Source organism: Theropithecus gelada, chromosome 14, assembly GCF_003255815.1.
Source record: "Theropithecus gelada isolate Dixy chromosome 14, Tgel_1.0, whole genome shotgun sequence".
Lineage (NCBI taxonomy): Eukaryota > Metazoa > Chordata > Mammalia > Primates > Cercopithecidae > Theropithecus > Theropithecus gelada.
The window spans coordinates 114798007-114819877 of record NC_037682.1 but is presented as its reverse complement, the minus strand read 5'-3'; the positions used below and the strand labels follow the sequence as shown (position 1 = coordinate 114819877).

Here is a 21871-nt window from a genome sequence, read left to right as displayed (position 1 = left end):
ATTTTAAAATTAATGAAAATAAAATAAATAGTGTTGCTTGCTTGGTCTGGGATACATACAGATGTTCACTGAACTGGTTGAACCAGATTCACACGAATTACCCTCAGAAGGACCTACATATGCTGTAATCTTATGCACAACACTTAACTCCTTATAACATATTCAGTGTCTGTTTTCCCTGCTTCATTGGTTTTTCAAAGGCCAAACCATGACAGTTTTGGTCTCTGCTGTATCCTTGGGGAGGCGCTCAATAGATAGTAACCAAAGAATAGTAATCAAATAATTTCTCCTACCATTTCCCCATACATTCCAGACTGCTTGAGATTATACTCACGAAAGCCCTGCTTAAAACTAAGCATTAGACCGTGCACAGAACTTGAGAACTAGCCGGAATGTTAGAAAACTTAGCACAACCCTTCCATTTGACAGACCGAAGGCCAGAGTGATGAAATATTCAGCTAGGGAGTAGCAGAGCTGGGAATTTTAACTAGTCGTTCTGGTATCTGGGAGACAGATTGCCATAGGCAGTAAAAAACACAGGCTTTGAAGTCAGATGAACCTGGGTGCCAATGCAGGTCTTCCTCTTACTAATTCCGTGATCTTGGCAAGTTAATCAGTGTCTTCAAGTCTCAGTATCTTCATAAGTAAATGGAAAGATAGCACCTTCGACTACCTCCCTGGCACAGAGAAAATGAGTAACAAACAGTAGCTTTGATAACCATTACCAAGTCCAGTGTTCTGACCACTACAACACATGGGTCCTTGGCTTTGTGCCTGTGGACACAGAAATGTATCTATGCTAACAGGGAAAAAAGGACAGAGTGTGCTGAGCACCTTTCCATACTCAGTCTAAAACACAGAGGAGTCACATAGAAGGCGGCAGAGCCACTGCCATGCACACACATGACCACTTTTCAGCTGGAAGCGCATGGTGGTGGAGAGCAATCCATTTCATTTGAGTTTGAGATATTTTGCAAGACTTTTCTTTAGATGGCTAATCTTTCTCCTCAAGTTCCTAGTTCAGGGTCTTCCATTGGGAGAATAACAAATGGAGAGTCACTGGATCTTCTAAGTAAGTGTATATTATCTTCCAGCTCTTCTGAATGTCATTTGCAGGAAGAGGTCAGGGAGCACGTCTAGTTCAGAGATTTGCCATCTTGGGTGCTCAATAAAAGCAAGCAGCAGATAAACAGAGAAGAACAATGAGCCACCCCTTCCCTTCCAGCCGGCCTCCTTGTCTCCTCATCTGTTGCTTTTGATATTCACCAGGCCTGGCGCTGGCTTCCTGTGCATCACAGACCCCTTCTCTTCCTTGGTGGTGTTACTACTGAGATATCATACTCTGGCGACTGCTCAACTCTGTTTCTTCTAGGGGACCTTCCTTTTTCCTGCACCCAGCACACATCTTGCTCTCTTTGCTCTGATGCTTTACCCACCCAGAACATCTCATCAAACATGAGGATGATCATCAAGTTCACGTGAGTGAGATAAATCCCTGAATTAATTTGGTTGCTGATGTTTTTAAGCGTTTATCTTTGGATTTTTATAACAGCTATCATCTCAGTGCGAGGTGTACAGACAAGACAGAGGAGATGCCCCCAGGATAAATCCATCTAAAAGAAATGCAATAATAGTGTCTTATTGGACCTATTTTTTAGACTGTCAGAAGAATTCAGGAGCTGAGCAGAGGAATGTTGAAAGGGAGATGCAGTTTGTTTGTCAAAGTCAATACTTGCGTTCTTTTAGAGTAGTTCTTGGAATTATTCGAGCAGGCAAAAATGGATGGGAGAGAGAAGGATACTGCTGATTAATACACATGGAACTCTGTGTACTTTTTATGGGCTTAAGATTGGCAGAACTGAACCACAGAACAAATTTCACACCTGTTACTTTAGTTAGCAGTTACTGAGGTTTCCAAAAGCTCATGGCAATTCTGAACACAGCAACTACTTGGATCACAGAGCGGGCAAGAACGGCAACTCAGGCACAACCACTGTGGGAGGAAAACTTCAAATTCCGAGGACTGGGTCCCAGTTCCCCCACATCCCTTATCTGAGAACATCCCTGTTCCTTAACCAGATGCCGGACAAAAGGGCAAGATTTGGGCAATTAAAAGCAAAAAAGGGAATCATGCCCATGTTCACAAATGAGAGACTGTCTTTGCACTTAAGCTGGTTCTCCTTAGGGACAGACGGAACTAGAGTGATATTTATGTTGCCCCTGCCCATCAGGATTTCAATTCTCAAGTCTCTGGAATCCATGCTGATAGTTCCGATTGTCTGTATCAGAATTCAAAAGCCATACCTTAAAAGCAGGATGCCTGAAAACTGTCATTGATCCCATCTCCATTTAAATAGATAACATTCAAAACAATGTATATTAACAACGGGGAAGAGGCAGCACACCTGGTTCCTGTAAACACTATGCATCGATGTTCATTTCCTCAACACATTTTCATGAGTTCTAACTCTGTAAATAAAGCAGGATGCAAAATTGTACACACCATCTGATTAGAAGCATGTGAAAAAGGCATTATTTCAACTAGAAAAGATTAGAAACCTTAGTTATATTAAGAATCGTAGAACTATGGGTGATTGCCCATTTCTTTTAAACATTTTTGTAACACTGCTATATTGCTTTGATTTTTTTTTCAAGTTTAGAAATAAATCAGTAAGATTGATATACCAAAGCTGGTCTCTTTCCTTCTGACATATTGGCCAGGGAAGAAAGGTCAGAACCAGAACATACTCCAGCAAGTGTGTATAACTGTGAAGTTAAGAGAAGAGACTGCTGACCAAATACTAATTCCCATGCTTGCATGAGGCAGGCCAGCCAGACAACTCTGGAAAAAAAAAAATCTACCTTTTCACCCTTCTCTCTCATTCTTCCCCCAGAAACAACTTTAAACAGCAGGCACTCAGTAAATATCTGAGGGCCAAATAGGTGGGTACATGAAAACTTCTTTCCTGGATAACTGACTCTTCATCTACCCCGTTCCCATCATTCTCCAACCTTCAACAGCATGACACGCCTTGTTCTTCCTCATCCTTAGGATTTGTTCACGTCACCTCCCTGTTGTGAAATGTGTTTCTTATTTATTTTCCATCAATATAAACCTTGCCCACTGTGCAAGGCCCAGTGTGACTCTCACCTTCTCCAGACTTCCTCTTTATTCGTATAAGATTTACTATGTTCCACATACTTGGCATCTAGTATATTGTTAGTTATCTTTTAAATGACTTCTTGGCCGATAACACTTAAAGCCATTTGGGGATGGAAAGTAACTTATGCTTTTGTGTACCCCAACCCCATAAATCTAATATAGCATCTTACGAAGAGGAGATGCCTGATAAATAGTTTCTGATTTCTTTGCTTGCTTGTCTCTCTCTCTCTCTTTTTTTTTTTTTTTTCCGATGGAAATGAGATGTCTCTATGTTGCCCAGGGCGGTCTCAAATTCCTGGCCTCAAGGGATCCTTCTGCCTCAGCCTCCTGAGTAGCTGGGATTAACACGTGTGAGCCACCATGCTAGCTGATTTATTTGTTTAATATAACATAGTTGTGTTAAAAGCTCAGGCTCTGAAATCAGACCTAGATTTGAACCCCAGATCTGCACACCAGTAAAAATAACCTTAAGGAAGTCTTTTAGTCTCCCAAATCTCAGTTTCCTCCTCTCTAAAACTGGGAAATTAATAATACTGATTTATTAGTGTTGTAAGTTAAGTGAGATCATGAAGATACTATCCTTAGCGAGTGTTTGGCACATAGTAAAAGTTTCAATAAAAGATTGTTAGTAAAAACTAAATAAGTAAAAGATTGTTAGTGACGATGATGATAAGGATGGTAAAGATCATGTTACTTCTGATATATTAATAGATCAGACCTGGATCAATGCAAAGGTCAAACGAACATCCTTTGTTGAAACTCTGTGACTACTCTGCTCTTTGTGACATTGGGGAAGACAGATGCCACCCTGCCCCTGCCTCATGGCAATGCAGCACCAGAGCCTTAGATTATGTTTTAATATAGCTCATTCCTAGGATTGCTTCTCCCACATCTGTCATCGCATGACCCAAGCACTCAGACCAGAATGAAAGCTCATTAGCCCTACCCTGAAGTGAGCTGGAAATAAAAGCAGAGGGTTGCTGTCTATTGCTTTGCAATAATTTAACCAAATAGCAGACAAGTACACCAGGAGGTTGTTATCAAAATAAAACTCGAAGGCTATAATGCCTGTAGGGTCAGTGATCTCAAGGATGCCAAGGCTGTTTTTAACTTGGCCTTCCTGCATTAGACGTGAGTTAGGCTGCTCTCAGGCTTTTATTCCAAAGATAGTAAGTCTGTGGTTAGAAGTCTCTGGACCTTAATGATACCCATGTTTGAGGGATGGCTCCTTGAAACTCTGGACTGTGGTTGCAGTTAAAAGTTCAACAGAGACAGTGGTTTATTATGAGAGAGGAAGGGGGCTATAAGTAGTCATGTTTATTTTGCATTACCATTTTTTGTCTTCAAGACTCAATGGCAAAATGGCTACCTTGTAATACTAGGCTCAGTTTGACTGGGGCAGGGGAGAATGAGACAGACACAACACAAAAGTATTTGATGAGTGATTTAAGAATAGACAGCAACACTAATATAGATAACAGAGAAACAATCCACACTACAAACACATCATTTATAACATTTTGGAAGCAGTTAGTAGCATTTGAACAGACCAGGAAAATAATCAAACCATAGGTACCATTGATATATTGAAACACCTACCACATCTCACATTTCTCTACACGGCTAGCATGTCTGAGTAGCTACTCAGTAAAGCTATTAACATGGATGACTACATGGCTGTTAACTGATAGTTTGTCCAGATGGGATTCTCCCTGGGGAAAGCAAAATTGGAGAGCAAAATAATTAGCAAATAGAAAACAATTCTCCAAAATGACCACACATGCTGTATAGCTAAACTCAGGGATCTCAAACTCTAGCAAAGGAAGCCTATCTGATTTTGCGGAGGGTTTCACAGAATAATTTATTAACTCCTATTCTATGGAGGCAGAGGGGTAACGCTTTCTTAGAGGACTCCCTTAATTTTCTTACAGCAATTTAATTGGTTCCCATTCAATTTCTTGTTCGTAGTCAGATAACCTTCTCCCACCCAAGTACGTAAGACATATGCCTTGGAGAGTTCCTTCTTTCTTTTTTTTTTTTTTTTTTTTTTTGTTGTTGTTTGTTTTTTTTGAGGCGGAGTCTCGCTCTGTCGCCCAGGCTGGAGTGCAGTGGCGCGATCTCGGCTCACTGCAAGCTCCGCCTCCCGGGTTTACGCCATTCTCCTGCCTCAGCCTCCCGAGTAGCTGGGACTACAGGCGCCGCCACCTCGCCCGGCTAATTTTTTGTATTTTTAGTAGAGATGGGGTTTCACTGTGTTAGCCAGGATGGTCTCGATCTCCTGACCTCGTGATCCGCCCGTCTCGGCCTCCCAAAGTGCTGGGATTACAGGCTTGAGCCACCGCGCCCGGCCTGAGAGTTCCTTCTTTCAAAGAATGTTTTAACCTCTTCCAGTAGGCCTTTTCTGCAAAGTGACAAAAATCCCAGAGTTAAGGACATTTGCTTGGTCCCTGTTTCTGCATCAATAAGCATCGAATCTACCAAACTGACCGACAAGGCCCTGAGCAGTGACTTGGGAGAACTTCTACCTTTTCTGAAAGGGAATGCCAGAGTTGTAACAGCACTGATTCAGTCTCCTCTCCTGGGCAGATCACAGAGAGCCTGTGCCATACCTTGGCAGATCAGAAGCCAGGTAACAGATGACTGGCAATCAGAGAAACCAGTGCCCATGCTATCTAAAGCTCATCTACACCTCCGCGCCCTGTGGCTGTAAGGCCAGGTAAACCTTACTGCTGCTTGACATAGTTCTAGCCTCTCTGTTGTATAAGAGACCAGTGATATTTTAGAAAAAAAAAAAAGCTCTCAATTATTATTATTTTATTTATTTATTTATTTGAGACAGAGTCTCACTTTGTGACCCAGGATGGACGGCAGTGGTGCGATCTCTGCTCACCGCAACCTCCGCCTCCTGGGCTCAAGCGATTCTCATGCCTCAGCCGCCTGAGGAGCTGAGATTATAGGCATGTGCCACCACGCCTGGCTAATTTTTGTATTTTTGGTAGAGATGGTTTTCGCCATGTTGGTGAGGCTGGTCTCAATCTCCTGGCTTCAAGTGATCCACCCAACTCAGCCTTCCAAAGTGCTGGGATTACAGGTGTGAGTCACTGCACCCAGCCAGAGAGCTCTCAATTATTAACACAAATTTCTGCCTGTTAACAGAGAGTGACATATTATAAATAATCAGGAGATTAATGAATAGCAAATTTTTATTTGCTATTCATATGCATATGATATTAAAATGTGTGGTGGTAAAACAAAATTTACCTGCTGGAATTTTTTTACCTTAAACACACACCCACTAGAAAATGAGGGAAGGAGGAGAAAGATTTGGTGGGTACTGATGAAAAACTTTACAAGATAATCTGCTTGTAAGGCCAATGGAGAACCAGAATACTTTACATGTTGCCCCACAAGCTGTCCCCTAAATGACAGCACCATTCCACACCTCCTCAGAGTCCCCTTCTCCATCAACTAGAGGGTGGGGCTCCTCGCCAGAGAGCTTCAGAGCACTAAATTCTGTATCAGGACATGGGGGTGCTAGTCCCAAACCTATTCCCAGACAGTTTTCTGAACCTGGATGACTGATTTCCATTTTCTTGGTCTCTTTTTCCTCATCTGTAGAAGCTTAAATGAGATGAATCTAGGTTCCTAAATGGCCAGGAACATATAAAGGTTAAGCCATAAAGGGCAACTGAGATCCTAATGTTTAGTATTTCTTACCTAGAATTCACCATAAAACCAAGTAACAACTGAATCATTAGGACACTCTAACAGATTGTTTTCTGTGTAATTGTGTTTGACGTCTAAATTGAAGTGCTGGGTAATTACATTTAGTCTCCTACTGTAATAACAGTGGAAGAAATCAGAACCACCTGTAAGGCAGGATAACGGGTTGACAAAGAAAGGACATTTTAAAACCTCGCTTCAGTGCTCTGTAATCAAAGCAAACAAATAAACAGGCAGATAAAACACAACAGAGATTTTTCTCCCCCCTGATTTTTAAAGCTCTTTTTGGATGATGTCAGTTGTTCACAGATACCTAGAGACCTATGTTCTTTTGGTATTTGTATGTAGAACAGAGACATGGAGTTCCACCAGACTGCAGATGTTACAATGATCGAACACCTAGATACAGGGGAAGCTTAAGGCTGAGCCTGGGGTAAGGACAGAAAGTAAGGATAGACAAATCATGGAGAACCGTAACAGAACAAGCCAGAAAGAGCCAGAGCGGCAGGGTTTTCACCTGCTGGTGCTGTTCCCTGCATGACAGAAAGATCCTTTGTCTGCCTCAGCAGGTTCATCCTACACCTGGTGCCTGGTGACAACACTTGTTAAAAAGCATGTGGCTGTGTGGTGAACCAACCCCACAGACTACGCAAGATTGGATGAAAATGCAAACCATGATATTAATTGGCTGGAGTGAAGGGATAGGGAATGGCCTAGAAAATTCACTTCATGGGCCTAAAATTTCATAAAGTGAGAGATAGGAACTGTTCTCTGGAAGGGATAAATTTATTGTAAGGCATTGTGACATAAAATGCAATAACTTAACCTTTTTATAAAAAAATCTGTGGTTTAAACCTTCAAAAGTCCAAGGTAGACAAGGCTCACAATTATAGGTTTTAGAAGCTTTTCAAAACACCTATTAACTGGGCTCTTTGCCTTTACATAATCATAAGGCCTGGCAGATAGGCTGTGAGACCAATCTGACTCCAGAGAGGCTCACACTAACTAATCCAAGATGGTGGGGATTACCCAACCTGGACTTTCACAGCCTTTCTCAGCCACCCACTCAACAATTCAACAGCTCCATCTTTTGTTCATGCAAAGAAGACCAGCATCAGTTTAAAGTAGGTGGTCACTGACATGCATCCCGCTGAATGAAGCAACCTTTTCTCCAGTGTCAGCCTAGGATCTTAAAGTGCCTCTGAGATCTGTCAAGATCTCAATCTCCAATCCACTGACATTTCTCATTCTATTCCTCCCTTAAATCTCTTCTTCAATCTCGTCGTTCTCCCAGTTTCAGGCACCTTCTAGCTTTACTCTCCCCTGGGTCTCACCAGCATGCTCAGCACCTTGTGATTCCGCCAACCTTCCCAAAACATCTACCCAAGAGGACCCCAGCTCGCTGCTCATGGGCTATGGTGCAGATTGAGACGATCCTGCACGTAGAGCATGCTTTCCAACTCCGACAGAACACTGTATGGAAATCTTTTCCTTTGTCCCCAGTCAATAATTTTGACCCTTCAAAAACACTTCCATGCTTTCTGAGCTCCCACCTCACTCCCTATTTCACTCTCAGAAGATGACTTCACCTTCTCTTCAGAGAGGAAATAGAAGTTATCTCTTGATAACTCTTGAAGGCGGGGTGCAGTGGCTCACACCTGTAATCCCAGCGCTTTCGGAGCCTGAGGTGGACAAATTGCTTGAGCTCAGGAGTTCGAGACCAGCCTGGACAACATGATGAGACCCCCGTCTCTACCAAAAATACAAAAACTTAGCCAGGGGTGGTGGCATGTGACTGCAGTCCCAGCTCCTCGGGAGGCTGAGGTTGGATAATTGCTTGAGCCTGGGAAGCAGAGACTACAGGGAGCCAAGATCGCACCACTGCACTCCAGCCTGGGCGACAGAGTGAGACACCATCTCAAAAAAAAAAGAGATACCTTCTTTTTTTTTTAGATGGATTCTCACTCTGGCACCCAGACTGGAATGCAGTGGCGTGATCTCAGCTCACTGCAACCTCCACCTCCCAGGTTCAAGCAATTCTCCTGCCTCAGCCTCCCAAGTAGCTGGGACTTAAAGGCGTGCATCACCATCCCCAGCTAATTTTTGTATTTTTAGTAGAGATGGGGTTTCACCATGTTGGCCAGGCTGGTCTCAAACTCCTGACATCAAGTGATCTGCCTGCCTCAGCCTCCCAGTGTGCTAGAATCACAGGTGTGAGCCACCACACCCGGCCAAGAACTTCTCTCTTGAAGTGACTTCCAGGGGTCCTTCACATCTGCACTTCTGAAAGTATGACTAATCTTTGCTGTTTTCCCATTTTCTCCAAGAAAGGGGCATTCTTTATTTCCCTTTATGGGTTTTTTTTTCTTCTTCTTTTTTTGCAACAGGGTCTCACTGTTTCCCAGGCTGAAGTGCCCAGGCTGGAGTGCAGTGGCGGGAACTCGGCTCATTGCAACCTCAGCCTCCCGGGCTCAAGAGCTCATCCCACCTCACTCTCCTGAGTAGCTGGGAACACAGGCGCACGCCAGCACACCTGGCTAATTTTTGTATTTTTAGTAGAGATGGGGTTTCGCCATGTTGCCCAGGCTGGTCACGAACTCCTGGCCTCAAGCAATCCACCCACCTCGGCCAACCAAATTGCTGGGATGGCAGGCATGAGCCACGGTGCCTGGCCCCAGTTTATAGGGTTTTAATGAAAATTAAATAAATCGACAAATGTAAAATACCTAGCACCAATGTTTGGCAAACCATGAATATTGGTTCCCTTTTGTTCTTCCCTCTACAAATTTAATCCCTCAGTTTCCTTTGTTTATTTGTTCTTACTTTTTGCTAGATTCTGTTACCTTCAGAGTTCTCAAGTTTCTCTTAGTTGTCTCTTCTTCTTTCTATATTTGCAATCTCTCCCTATCTAGATATTTCTTATTTATTGATAAACATATTCAAGTGATTTCTTTCTTTTCTTTTTAGAGATGGGATCTCGCTCTGTCCCCCAGGCTGGAGTGCAATGGTGTGATCACAGCTCACTGCAGCCTCAACCTCCTGCGCTCAAGTGACTCTCTCACTTCAGCCTCCCAAGTAGCTGAGACTGCAGGTGCGTGCCACCATGCCTGGCTAACTTTTTGCATTTCTATTTTTGTAGATATGGGGTCTCACTTTGTTGCCCAAGTCAGTCTTAAACTCCTGGCCTCAAGTGACCCTCCGGCCTTGGCTTCCCAACGTGCTGGAATTACAGGTATGAGTCACTTCCCCCAGCCTGACTTCCCTCTTTTGAAAGCTCTTTTTTTTTTTCTTTCTTCCCCTGTAAGTTGTCATTCCATCTCCTTTTGTTTCTTTCAAATATAAAGTATAGGGAGCTCAAACTCTCAGCTGCCTTCAAGTTCTAAACTCTGCACAATGTTTCTATCTTGCTCCTATCCCATCTTCTTCCCCTGGGGCTTCACTGACACTATTTTTACCAAGATAATGAATGAAACCCCAAATCTTCACTCCAATGGCCTCTTTCCAATCCTCATCCTGCTCAAATTTTGATTTCATTACCTTACTTTTCTGTCTTTCTTTCTTTTTTTTTTTTTGAGACAGAGTCTCTCTGTGTCGCCCAGGCTGGAGTGCAGTGATGCGATCTCAGCTCACTGCAACTTCCACTTCCTTGGTTCAAGCAATTGTCGTGCCTCAGCTTCCCAAGTAGCTGGGATTACAGGTACGCACCACAACGTCCAGCTAATGTTTGTATTTTTTGTAGAGACGGGGTTTCACCTTGTTGGCCAGGCTGGTCTCGAACTCCTGGCCTCAAGCAATCTGCCCACCTTGGCCTCCCAAAGTGCTGGGATTACAGCTATGAACCACTGTTCCAGCCTTAACTTAACTTTCAATCCTGCCTTTTCAGTACATTTTATCTTCAGTTATGGCCATTGACTTAGTTCAGATAACATCAAGCTAGAATATTAATGCAGTCTAGGGCCCCTCCTCTTTCTTTTCTTTTTTTTTTTTTTTTAAGATGTAGTTGTGCACTGTCGCCCAGGCAGGAGTGCAATGGCACAATCTCGGCTCACTGCAACCTCCACCTCCTGGGTTCAAATGATTCTCCTGCCTCAGCCTCACGAGCAGCTGGGACCATAGGCATCCACCACCATGCCCAGCTAACTTTTGTATTTTTAGTAGAGATGGGGTCTCACCATGTTAGCCAGGCTGGTCTCGAACTCCTGACCTCATGATCTGCCTGCCTAGGCCTCCCAAAGTGCTGGGATTACAGGTGTGAGCCACCACGGCTGGCCCTGGCTCCTCCTCTTTCTTTGCACAGCCTCCATCATCCACCTGTTACCAAATTTTGATGACTATTCTTTAAACTAACTCTCAGATCTGGATGATACTTTCCAATCTTTCTTGCCAGAGTCCAAACTCCATCAGGTCTCACCTGGACCACTCAGCAGCCCCCTTCATGGCATCTGGACATAACTTTGAACTGTCCTTGTTTCTGTTCATCTTCCGCATTGCTTCTAGAGTTATATTCCTAAAAAACTAATCTGTTCTTCTTACCCTCCTGCTACCAAAAAAAAAAAAAAAATGGTGTTGCCTCAGTTAACTACAAGCTGCATAACTGGACCTTCACAAGTGGCTCCAACTCCATCATGCCGGCCTCATTGCCTCTCTTACAGATGCCTTAGAGTCTGACTAAATGACTCTTCACGAACACGTCACATACCTCACAACTCCATGTTTTTGCACATGCTATCCCATCTGCCTGAAATACAATTTCACCCCTCTCCGTCTGGATCACGCCTACTCACCTTTTAGAACCCAGCTAAAATATAACCTCTTCTGAAAAAGCCTTCTCAGATTCAACTGGGCTGTTCTGTTCACTGCTTTGGACTTGGTGTTCCTATGACACTCATTCTTACCTCTTCATAGTCATTAATAAGGTGTCTAACTCTTCTGCTTTATGTTTATCTTCCTTCCTAGACCGTGAGCTATATGAAGAAAGAATTATGTCTTATTCAACTCTGTATCCTCAAGACCTACCTTGTTTCTATTTTTGTTTTTGTTTTTGAGACAAGGTCTTGCTCTGTTGCCCAGGCTGGAGCACAGTGGCACAATCATGGGTCGCTGCAACCTCAAACTCTGGGCTCAAGTGATCCTCCCACCTCAGCCTCCCAAGTAGCTAGGACTACAGGTGCATGCCATCATGTCTGGCTAAGTTCTTTATTTTTGTAGAGAAATGGTCTCTCTAAGTTGCCCAGGGTGGTCTTGAACTCCTGGTCTCAAGCAATCCTCCCACCTTAGCCTCCCAAAGTGCTGGGATTACAGGTATGAGCCACCACACCTGGCCCATTGTTTCTTGTTTAACAAATGTTTGTTGTAATAATCTAAAATGATAATGTGGAAAAAATGACAGAAATAAACAAGAACAGAATAATATTGGAGCAAGAACATATTACACCTTGTCCACAATTGGTAGAGATAAGATACCCCAGTAGAAAAGAACAGAAGACAAGAGCACTTCACCAGTGCTCTGAAAAACCTAGATTCCAATCCATCAACACACTTCTTTCCATTGCCCACAGAGGAATAAAACCCATAGAAAGTACGAATGTCTGTGTTCTTCTTACTCCTGTTTCATGCTTGTTTGTACTGTCTTTCGTCTTCTCTAAAGATCAATTGCCAAAACTTGATCACAGTCCCATCATTTCAGTGCAGTTATACAAGGTAGCCCAAAGGTTGGATACCTAAATTAAATCTGGCTGTTGCTAAGAGATATCAGGCTTCAGATAGAAAAGTCAAAACCCAGTACTAGCATTACGCACCCAGGTCCATGGGGCATGCAGGTGTCTTAAGAATTATACTTTAGGAGAAAGAAAAGGAATAGACAAAATTATGTTTTAAACCTAATTTTATAAGTCCTCTAGCCTCATCACAATTGGGCCAACACTCCAAGAAAATAGCCCTACTGTTCCTGCTAACTTGTTCCTGCTTTTTGACATTCAGCTTGGGTTGATCTAACTGCTAAATAAAGCCATCAGCACAGCCTTTTTACCTGGGTGTGCACTTTCTCAGACAAATAGCAGGAAGTTTGTGCATGCAAAAGACAAGCCAGGACCAGAAATTAGCATCTTCTATTGATTGCTGCCAACTGAGTTCAAATGGAGGGAATGGCCCCAGCCAAGATGAAGAAAGACTTCAAAAAGCCAATTTATAGAGGCTTAAATCCTAAGAGACTTGACTCTGCTTTCTTTTGGAAGTGGTGGCCTCCCTCAAATTCTGCTATAATTTATTTGCCTTACAGAAATTTATTTAAACACTGGTTCAGCTGGAGCAGGCTATGGGGCAGGAGTCACCTTTACAGATAATATACATAACAAAGGAGGGAGATCACAGTTAAAGGAGCAGGTATAATGCCAACTTTTATTCAGCATTTTCTCTGACTTAGACATCAAGAAAACTTGGCAGTGAGTAACATGTCAAAACCTAAAAGAAAGTCAGTAGGCCTCCAGAAAACTAATATAGGCTACTTCACTGTTCTGAATTCCTTTAATTCAATTTGCACGGGTATCCATATTTTAGGGCATCCCCTTATATATATATCAACTGCAACGAGATGCTTGTAGACCCCTACCTGCAGAGGAGGAGAACTAATGACAGATGATAGGAAAAGTTATAAGAAAAAGATGGCATTGAAAATATAGGTTAGGCCAGGCGCGGTGCCTCATGCCTGTAATCCCAACACTTTCGGAGGCTAAGGCGCGTGGATCACCTGAGGTCAGGAGTTCGAGACCAGCCTGGCCAACGTGGCGAAACCCGTCTCTACTAAAACTACAAAAATTAGCTGGGCGTGGTGGCACATGCCTGCAATCCCAACTACTGGGGAGACTGAGGCAGGAGAATCTCTTGAACCCAAGAGGCGGAAATTGCAGTGAGCCGAGATCACGCCACTGCGCTCCAGCCTGGGCAACGATGTGAGACTCTGTTAAAAAAAAAAAAGGAAAAAAAAAAGAAAAGAAAGAAAGAAAGAAAATGTAGGGTAGAATCTACAAGGATAGCATGGTGTGGAAAATCATAGTTTAAAAATAGAACATTGGTTTGCCACTTACTGTCAATGTGATTTGGGGCATCCTGTCTCTAGGCCTCAATTTCTGCAACTATAACGTGAGTAATAACAGTTCCGTATGCAAAATATTTGTATGACAATTAAATAAAACAATAGAATAGTGCTGTAAGCAATAAGTTATGATACAAATGACATTTTAGTAGCAATAAAATAAGAATAATGAAGAGTTCAAAGGTGCTTTTGTTTATTGGCCATACTCATGAGAGGGTTAACCATGCCATCCTCACTAGAAAAATGAAAGACTTTGTATAAATTCTCTACTTCCAAACAAGTTGAGAAACTTATTTTGCAAGTTTGTTTTTTGAAAGACTGGAGCCTGAAGAGGTTCAGGGCCCAAGTACAGAGTCTGGGGAAAAACACATGCCAAAGCAGCAATGGGGACAGTCACGTTCAGCTTGTGGGACTGCCAGTGAGAAACAGTTCAACTCTGGAGCATGGCTGAGCAGAGAGACCTGAGAGATGGAGCCTTATATCTGGGAAGCCATATTCTGAAAATGACAGTAGCAAAGGAAGTTCTGACCTGAGTTTATCTTATTCCTCTTCTTCCTCAATGTGCATAAAAACATTCCTTGGCTTCAAAGCTATGCCAGATGAACTGTCTGAATCAGATAGGCAAGAACAAGGAATGGTGAGAGAAAATGCACACGGATGCCTAATTAGAGGAGGAAAAGGAAAGAAGCTTCTGCCTTCCCCTTAATGGACTGTCAATCCTGCCTTTCCTCAGGTCCTTCAACACACACTCAGATGGCTCATGCCGATGCTCTCAATCGCTCCCTGCGTCAGAGACGAAGATACCTTTTTATAGTCACTGCAGGGAATAGTCTCTGGTTAGTAAACCTGTTTCATTTCAGAGGGAAAGATCAACCACTACAAGGCTAGCTGGCAGGAAGAAGCGCTCCTTTCCGAGTCCAACGGTGCCACCCATCACTCCCTTGGAAGTCAGACTGACTCAACATCACTCTTCATTGCTATCTAGTCTAGGTACTGAACTTGTAAAAACAGCATTTTAAAGGTTAATAGCTGGGGAATTATATAACCCTTCAATATATAAGGAAAAAGAGCCCATAAATACCCTGTTAAACACAAACACGTGCATGGCAGTAAGAAGCCTTCCGAACAGTCTCACGTTTTTACATCTACCCAACCAACCATGTCCGATTAATTGGTCCCCTTAACATGCGTTGTTGGTTTATGTTTTTGTTTTCCTTCAAAGGAATGGTTATGTGCAAAGGGGCATGCATTTAACTGCTACTAAATCTTCTGGGACTTAAGGAAGTAAGTCCGTGTCTAAACCAATAAAATATCATCTGCTTTGTGTTCTCACCAAGTACTAGATGTGCATCATTATGCTAGCTTCCTAAGCACTGTCCCATCAGCAAAGTACACACCAGCTTCCCTAACCAGACCAACAAATAGAGTGAGTGCCCAAATTCTAAGCAAGGCTTCCACTCAGGGCAAGTTCAGCCAAAGTGAGCCATTTTTAGCCGCCAATGAGATCTCCAAGGAGAACTGAACCACGAGGGCTCACAAAGTCTGGAATCAAACCCAGTGCCAAAAAAAAAAAAAAAAGAGTATGAGAGGGGAAATGCTAAACTCCACCAGAATTCAGTGAACTGGAATTCTTTTTGCTAACAAGCTCAAAAGCCAGATAACAAGGTTCCTTTCTGACTTCTGCCCACCCTCATCAAAACAGTGCTTTACAAGCGGTTATCAAAGCCCAGCCTTCATGTCTGCCACTCTCTTGAGGATACCTTCTTATATGATTAAATAGAATATTATGCTAAATATTCAGCCACCCCAGCACTGGCTGTGTGGGTGGTGTGCTGGATAAAATCTTCATGAAAACGCCATCACGGGGTCATTTGTTTAATTTCCATTCTGCAAAATATAAAAATAGAACGAGCTGCCGTGAGGGGTTGAGGCTTGACAGCTTCAATGAGAAGCCTCCAAAGCACAAAAACCACGCTGTTCTGCTGGCTCACTTGCATTCTCCCTCTGCCAGAGGAAAACGGGGAAGAGAAAAAACCCGAAAGCAAGGTGCTGCTTTCACTTATCTTCTGCTCTTTTCCCCTCTTTGGCCTTTTCTTGCGTTCGCTCGCTGCATCTTCCTCTTGTTCCATCTGTTTCCTCTCCCTCCTCCTCCTTGGCTTGCTTCCTCTCTCCACCGCCCCACCCTCCCCTACCTCATCATTTCTATGTGTCATTTCTCTTTCTCTCCTTCCCAGGGACTGGTTCTCCTCCCATGCTTCCTGCACCCTCACCAGGGCTGCCCTTGCCTTCCGGGGCAGCCTGTATCTCCAGGTTTGCTGGATCTCACAAACTTTTCTAGGAATTGCTTCCTTCCATCCCCGCCTCTACCCCATCCCCTACCCCTTCCCCTAGTCCCAGACATGGAATATATCTAGAAAGATGGGATTTCAGAGATCAGTTAGATTGGATGGCAGATGAGCTGCAAAGATGACCTTTTCATACTTCCTCATCCAGATTAATATGTTTACTATCCATTGAGCTCAGTATCTCATGGGGTGGGGGGCGCAGGCAGGTAGTACATCACTGGTCTTGTGTTTTTGTACAAATCAATTTTTATTTTTATGAAGCTTTTTTAAAAAAATAAATGCAAGTTGCACTCTCCAATTCCGACCCCTGCAGCCCATGGCCACCCCCAAATTAACCCTGTTGCAAGCTTGGCTCAGAAAGGAAAAAATTCTCTTTTACCAGAAGCTCCAGAGTTGCACCAAAAGCCCATGAGGGTGCTGAGAGGAGAAAGATACTTCCTACTTTATGCCCATTAGGATCTCAAAAAGGTCTCACCATTTGACCTAGTTTCAAACCAAAGGATTCAGATGGTTTCAAGCCAGTTAGAATGGCTGATGAAACCAACACACGTTAGCTCATTCAATATGCCTAGAATATGCCTAGAATGGGTTCTTCACCTGTGGTGCTCATGAACAACTGGAGATATTCCTCTCCCCTGCTGTAGATTACCAGCAACTTTCTGAAGACAACATCGCTGTTGGTTTAAGGAAAGCCTAAGAAGAAAGATGGCTAACAGACCACTATGTCACAGATTCATCAATGTCAACCCATCCTAGAAAAGTACTTAAGTATCTTATAGATCCGTATATGAGTCTGCTGCCACATGGTCCACCATCTAATAAATACTGTTCTCATCCTACCAAATGAGACTTTAATAAATTAAAGTGGCCCTCATAAGACTGTGTGCCTACTTACGATCCCATTTCCTAAGATACTTTCTCTCTCTCTTTCTCTGCAGTAACACTGTTTCCACTCCTCCCGCCTGTTATTGGCATTCATTATGCAGATGTGCAATGCAGACCCGCCAGGTATGAAGCAGAGCAGATACTGGAGTATACCTTAGAAGTATACTTAGAAGTCAGAGTCTGTATACACCAAAATAAAGGGTATATGGAACTCTTACAGCTAAAAGATATGTGCGGTGTTTCTGGTTTGTACGTATTGATCAAATCAAGGAACGAAGGCTTTTTTTACCATTTGAAGAATGACCATGCCTAGACAGGAAAAGAAATGTGTTTCCCAATGCACCAATCCACAGGTGCAAAAGGGGGAAAGGAGAAGAAGAAAGAAAAACTCTTGATCAAGCTGAAAGATCCATAAAATGCAAGAGAATAAAGTGCAGCAGACACCCCAGGAGAAAGTGACCTCTTCTGCAGGGCAAGCAGAATGGGTGACAATGCCTAGCAATGTCGTAAACAGCAGCCCAAAGCCACAAACACTGAAAACTGCATGCCAGCTGTGCAAAAGCAGCAGACAGTGGGAGCAGTGCAGTGGAAACACCTCTGGAGTGCAGCTGCAGACCTGGGGCTGGTGATTTCAGTGACAAGCATACATATTACAGATGTGTGCATTGAGAGGGGCCACCAATGAGCTAATCTGCAAGGACATCAAATGACTGCTATGGTGGAAAAGCAAAGGCTGGAAGGAGATGGCAGGGGCAAATGCCATCTCCTAAGAAGGATGTGTTTTCAGCCAGGTGCAGTGGCTCATGCCTGAAATCCCGACACTTTGGGAGGCCAAGGTGGGTGGATCACGAGGTCAGGAGTTTGAGACCAGCCTGGCCAACATGGTGAAACCCCATCTCTACTAATAATACAAAAAATCAGCCGAGCATGGTGGCAGGCGCCTGTAATCCCAGCTTCTCGGGAGGCTGAGGCAGGAGAATCACTTGAAACTGGAAGGTGGAGGTTGCAGTGAGCTGAGATTGCACCACTGCACTCCAGCCTACGCAACAAGAGCGAAACTCTGTCGAAAGAAAAGAGAGACAGAGAGAGAGAGAGAGAGAGAGAGGAAAGAAAGAAGAAAGAAAGAAAGAAAGAAAGAAAGAAAGAAAGAAAGAAAGAAAGAAAGAAAGAAAGAAAGAAAGAAAGAAAGAAAGAAAGAAAGAAAGGAAGGAAGAAAGAGAGAGAGAGAGAGAGAGAGAAAGGAAGGAAGGAGAGAAAAAGAGAAAGAAAGAAAGAAAGGAAGGAAGGAAGGAAGGAAAGAAGGAAAGAAAGAGAGAAAGGAAGAAAGGTAGATGTTACTTCATACCAGGCCTATGATCATTGAACACAGCTGATCAAGCATCCAAATTGGGCACTCACTTTTTGTGACAATGTCAAATTGGCACCCCAGATTGACTAGGTTTTGATCAGTTGCTCATACTGGTTTCTTTCCAACACTGTCACCAAAGCACAGCCCCAAACCTCCAAAACCAAACAGCTTTTGAGCATGGATGGAAAAAACTAGAACTGCCACATGCCCTTTCAAGACCCTGGATCTCTTGAACACCAGTGACACCCAGCAGAACTCTTCATCCAAATTGCAAGGTGAGGATGAGATCTCCTGAGCAAGTTACAAATAAAGGCGCCAAAGGAAGGGGCCTTCAGGCAAACACTGGAGACCTCACTGTACACCATCAAAGGCAACTAAGGCTCTAAGATGCAGTGAAGGTGACATAAATAGGGACATTCAGTATGAGCAAGAGACATGATCTTCAAGTAAGGAACAAAGACAGGAGGCATAGTTGAATAGAGGGAATAAGAGTTACATGTCTACACTTTCCTGTCTAACCTCCTAAATATTATTAAATGAAAGAGAGAAGGGAGAGAGATAGGTGTGTGTTCCACTAGGAAGCAGGAGTGCCTCTCTTTGACTATGTCTGTTCCACAGTGAGTTTCTATATCAGATTAGGAGTACAGTGGGATCTTGGGGTAATTTTCAACCTATTTCTACTACTCAGTTTCCTGAACTCAAAGAGAGAGCCCCAGCTGAGATCCGCCCCTCCTAAAAAGTTTCCAGGAGAAGGGCCCCTCATCCATAAAATACTACAAACACTATTTTTATCTCCAAAAGGTGATGTGCCCATGTGGGTGTTGGCAGAGGAGAAAGCTCAGCCCCCTGCACAAATTTCTTTGTCCTCGCCCAGAGTAGTGGGAGTTTTACATCTGCTGCTGTCATGAAACATTTTATTATTTTTTACAAGCCTTTTTAAAAATTATTATTTCCTAGGAGGAAAAAAAAATCTAGAGATTTGACAAGCATTCGTGATATGTACAGTCCTCCCACCCTACCCCTCTTCAATACTGGGCCTTGGGTGGAGTTGCCCCTCACAGGTGCTCCAGGCCCACCAGAAACGAAAGCCTGGGGGCAGGCAAGCAACTGTTTGTTCTTGTTACCTTGGTGCCTGCATATCCTGCTGAGGAACTTTTTGAGGAATGAAGTTTATCCAGGCATGAGGTTGGCGGATGGATGCAAACAAGTTGTTTGGGCTCTAAAAACTTCATTCTAATGACCACACCTTCTCATTCCTTCATCTCCTCTACAAGAGTAACTCTGTTTTCCCCGGGATGGAGCCTCTCACTTCCACCCTCAGAGGAAATGAGAAGTGGAGCCTTTTCCTTATCTCCCTAGGTACCTCCATGACGGACACTTTGTCTTTTTGCCAAATCTTGGACTTCTACCATGCAAGCAGAATAGGCATAATAAGACTGATGAGGCAGCCAGGTACGGAGATGGCAGCACTGCCCAGAACAAGGGAAGCCAGTGCTTCCAGTTCAAACTTTTGCCAGCAAGATAGAGAGAAGGAGAGGCAATCTCCACGCTCAACCAGCCCTGTCCCCACTACCTGTTCTGTGCACATCTCCAGCACTGAATGGAGAAGGAAGCCAGCTCAGCCACCTCCAGAAATTCATGGAGGAGATAATCTATCTCAGAGGTTTCCTGGGGACACCAACTCTCAGGTGCGGGACGCCTCAGCCAAACCATAATCCATGTTAATAGCTTTACGTGGCCCTCGGGTAACTTTAATGTTTCACTAAGAAAATTCGGATGTAACAGCACCCCCACCCCCCACTCCAATGTTTCCACAGCCTCCAGTTTCACCCGGATCCCTCACCATCACTCGGCATCCATGTGTGTTTCTCCTAGGGCTCAGGAAAGTCAGGAAGTTCTTACCTGGATCTGCTGGGAGAGGCACTCATGTGGACACCCGGTCCGGGCGCGCGGCGGTCAGCAGCGTCCAGGGCACACCAGCTACTGGCTACTGCTCACCACGTCTCCCCGCGAGCTTGGCTTTGCAAAGAGGAGAGCCAGTCCCATCTGGAGGAGGGGAGGAGGAGCGCGGAGCCTGAGGACACCCAAACCCGAGCGGCGGGGTCGCGCTGGAGCCCAGCTCCGCGCACTCTCGCTGCGCCCGGGCGCGCTGCACCCTCGGAGCCGGGACGGCCGGCTGCTCCCAGGTGCGGCGGGGGCCGCTGGGGCGGGAGGAAGCGGAACTCGCCCGCTCTCCGTGGGCTCGGAGCTCCCGCTGCCTCGGAGGCTAGGTGTCACCGCACCGCGTTCCGTCTTTCTCTCTGTACACTAATATTGGCCCCTCCCTGTGCATCTACGTTTCTTCAATGTCCGCCCCGACTCTACCTCTGTGGTTTCCGCTCCTGTCTCCGGCTCTCCGGTCTCAGTCCCTCTCTCTCCCCTTTCATTCCCCCTCTCTCCTCTCTCCGTCTCTCTCCTCCCCTCACCCTCCCTCTCTGGGTGAAGCCTGCTGCCTGGATTCTCCCGGTATTGCCTCGCTCCAACATTGAGCACTGCAGTGTAACTCGGGGACATACAACCAGACCGTTTGTTTAAAACCAACCCTTAAAATCAGACCATTAAGTTTAGTACGGAAACCAGCGCCAGAAGCGCCGCTGCCTTGCAGCTAGGAGGAGACAGTAGCCCATCTGGAAACCAGATTATCATGTTCCACGGGAAGATATGGAAAAGGTGTAAGAAGGCGAATGGCAGAGATGAGCAGGAGTGCACAGGTGACCCGGAGGATCTTCACGATGGGGAAGCATCTGGACTGGATAGTGTTGAAAGCATGGCACTGCAAAACAGGAGGACACCAAGGAGTCGTCAGGTTCAAAGCGCTCATTTTGCAGATAAGAAAACTGAAGCTCAGAGAGGTCCAGTTTTCTGAGACCTCTAGGGAGGCAGAGACTTGAGTTACCCCATTGCCAGGGCATCCAAGTTCCCAAACCTGGAAAAGAACACGTTTACCTGGGACTGGGTGTTGGGTGGCCTGGGGGGTAGGGTTGTCAGTCTAATTTATGCCAAGGGCATCCATGTCTCTGGGAGGTTGCCTGAGCCCATGAAGAAAACGCGATCAGCTGATTTACAAGTTCACACCCCACTCTCAGCAGAACCACTTCTAAGCCCTCTCTTCTTGTAGGAAGACCAGGAAGAATGAAAACCACCAGAGGTGCCACAGTGCTGATTTTGTTGGAGACCACTCTAAAAACTTGAAAGGGTGAAATGACTAATCTTTCTTCATTGCTTTCTCCCAGAGACCCAGCTAACAAGACCTGCTTTTTAAAACCCCCATTTTCCAC

General features: G+C 44.4%; 1 protein-coding gene across 1 annotated transcript in view; it reads right to left on the bottom strand.

Moving 5' to 3' along the window:
• LOC112606835 (GRAM domain-containing protein 1B) overlaps positions 1-20950 on the bottom strand; it is a 277260-nt gene extending 256310 nt beyond the window's left edge. The window contains exon 1 of the mRNA XM_025357752.1: positions 20457-20950. Coding sequence (XP_025213537.1) covers positions 20457-20482 — 26 coding nt within the window. The 5' untranslated portion in view covers positions 20483-20950. The remainder of the gene's footprint in view (positions 1-20456) is intronic.
• Positions 20951-21871: the final 921 nt, after the last annotated feature.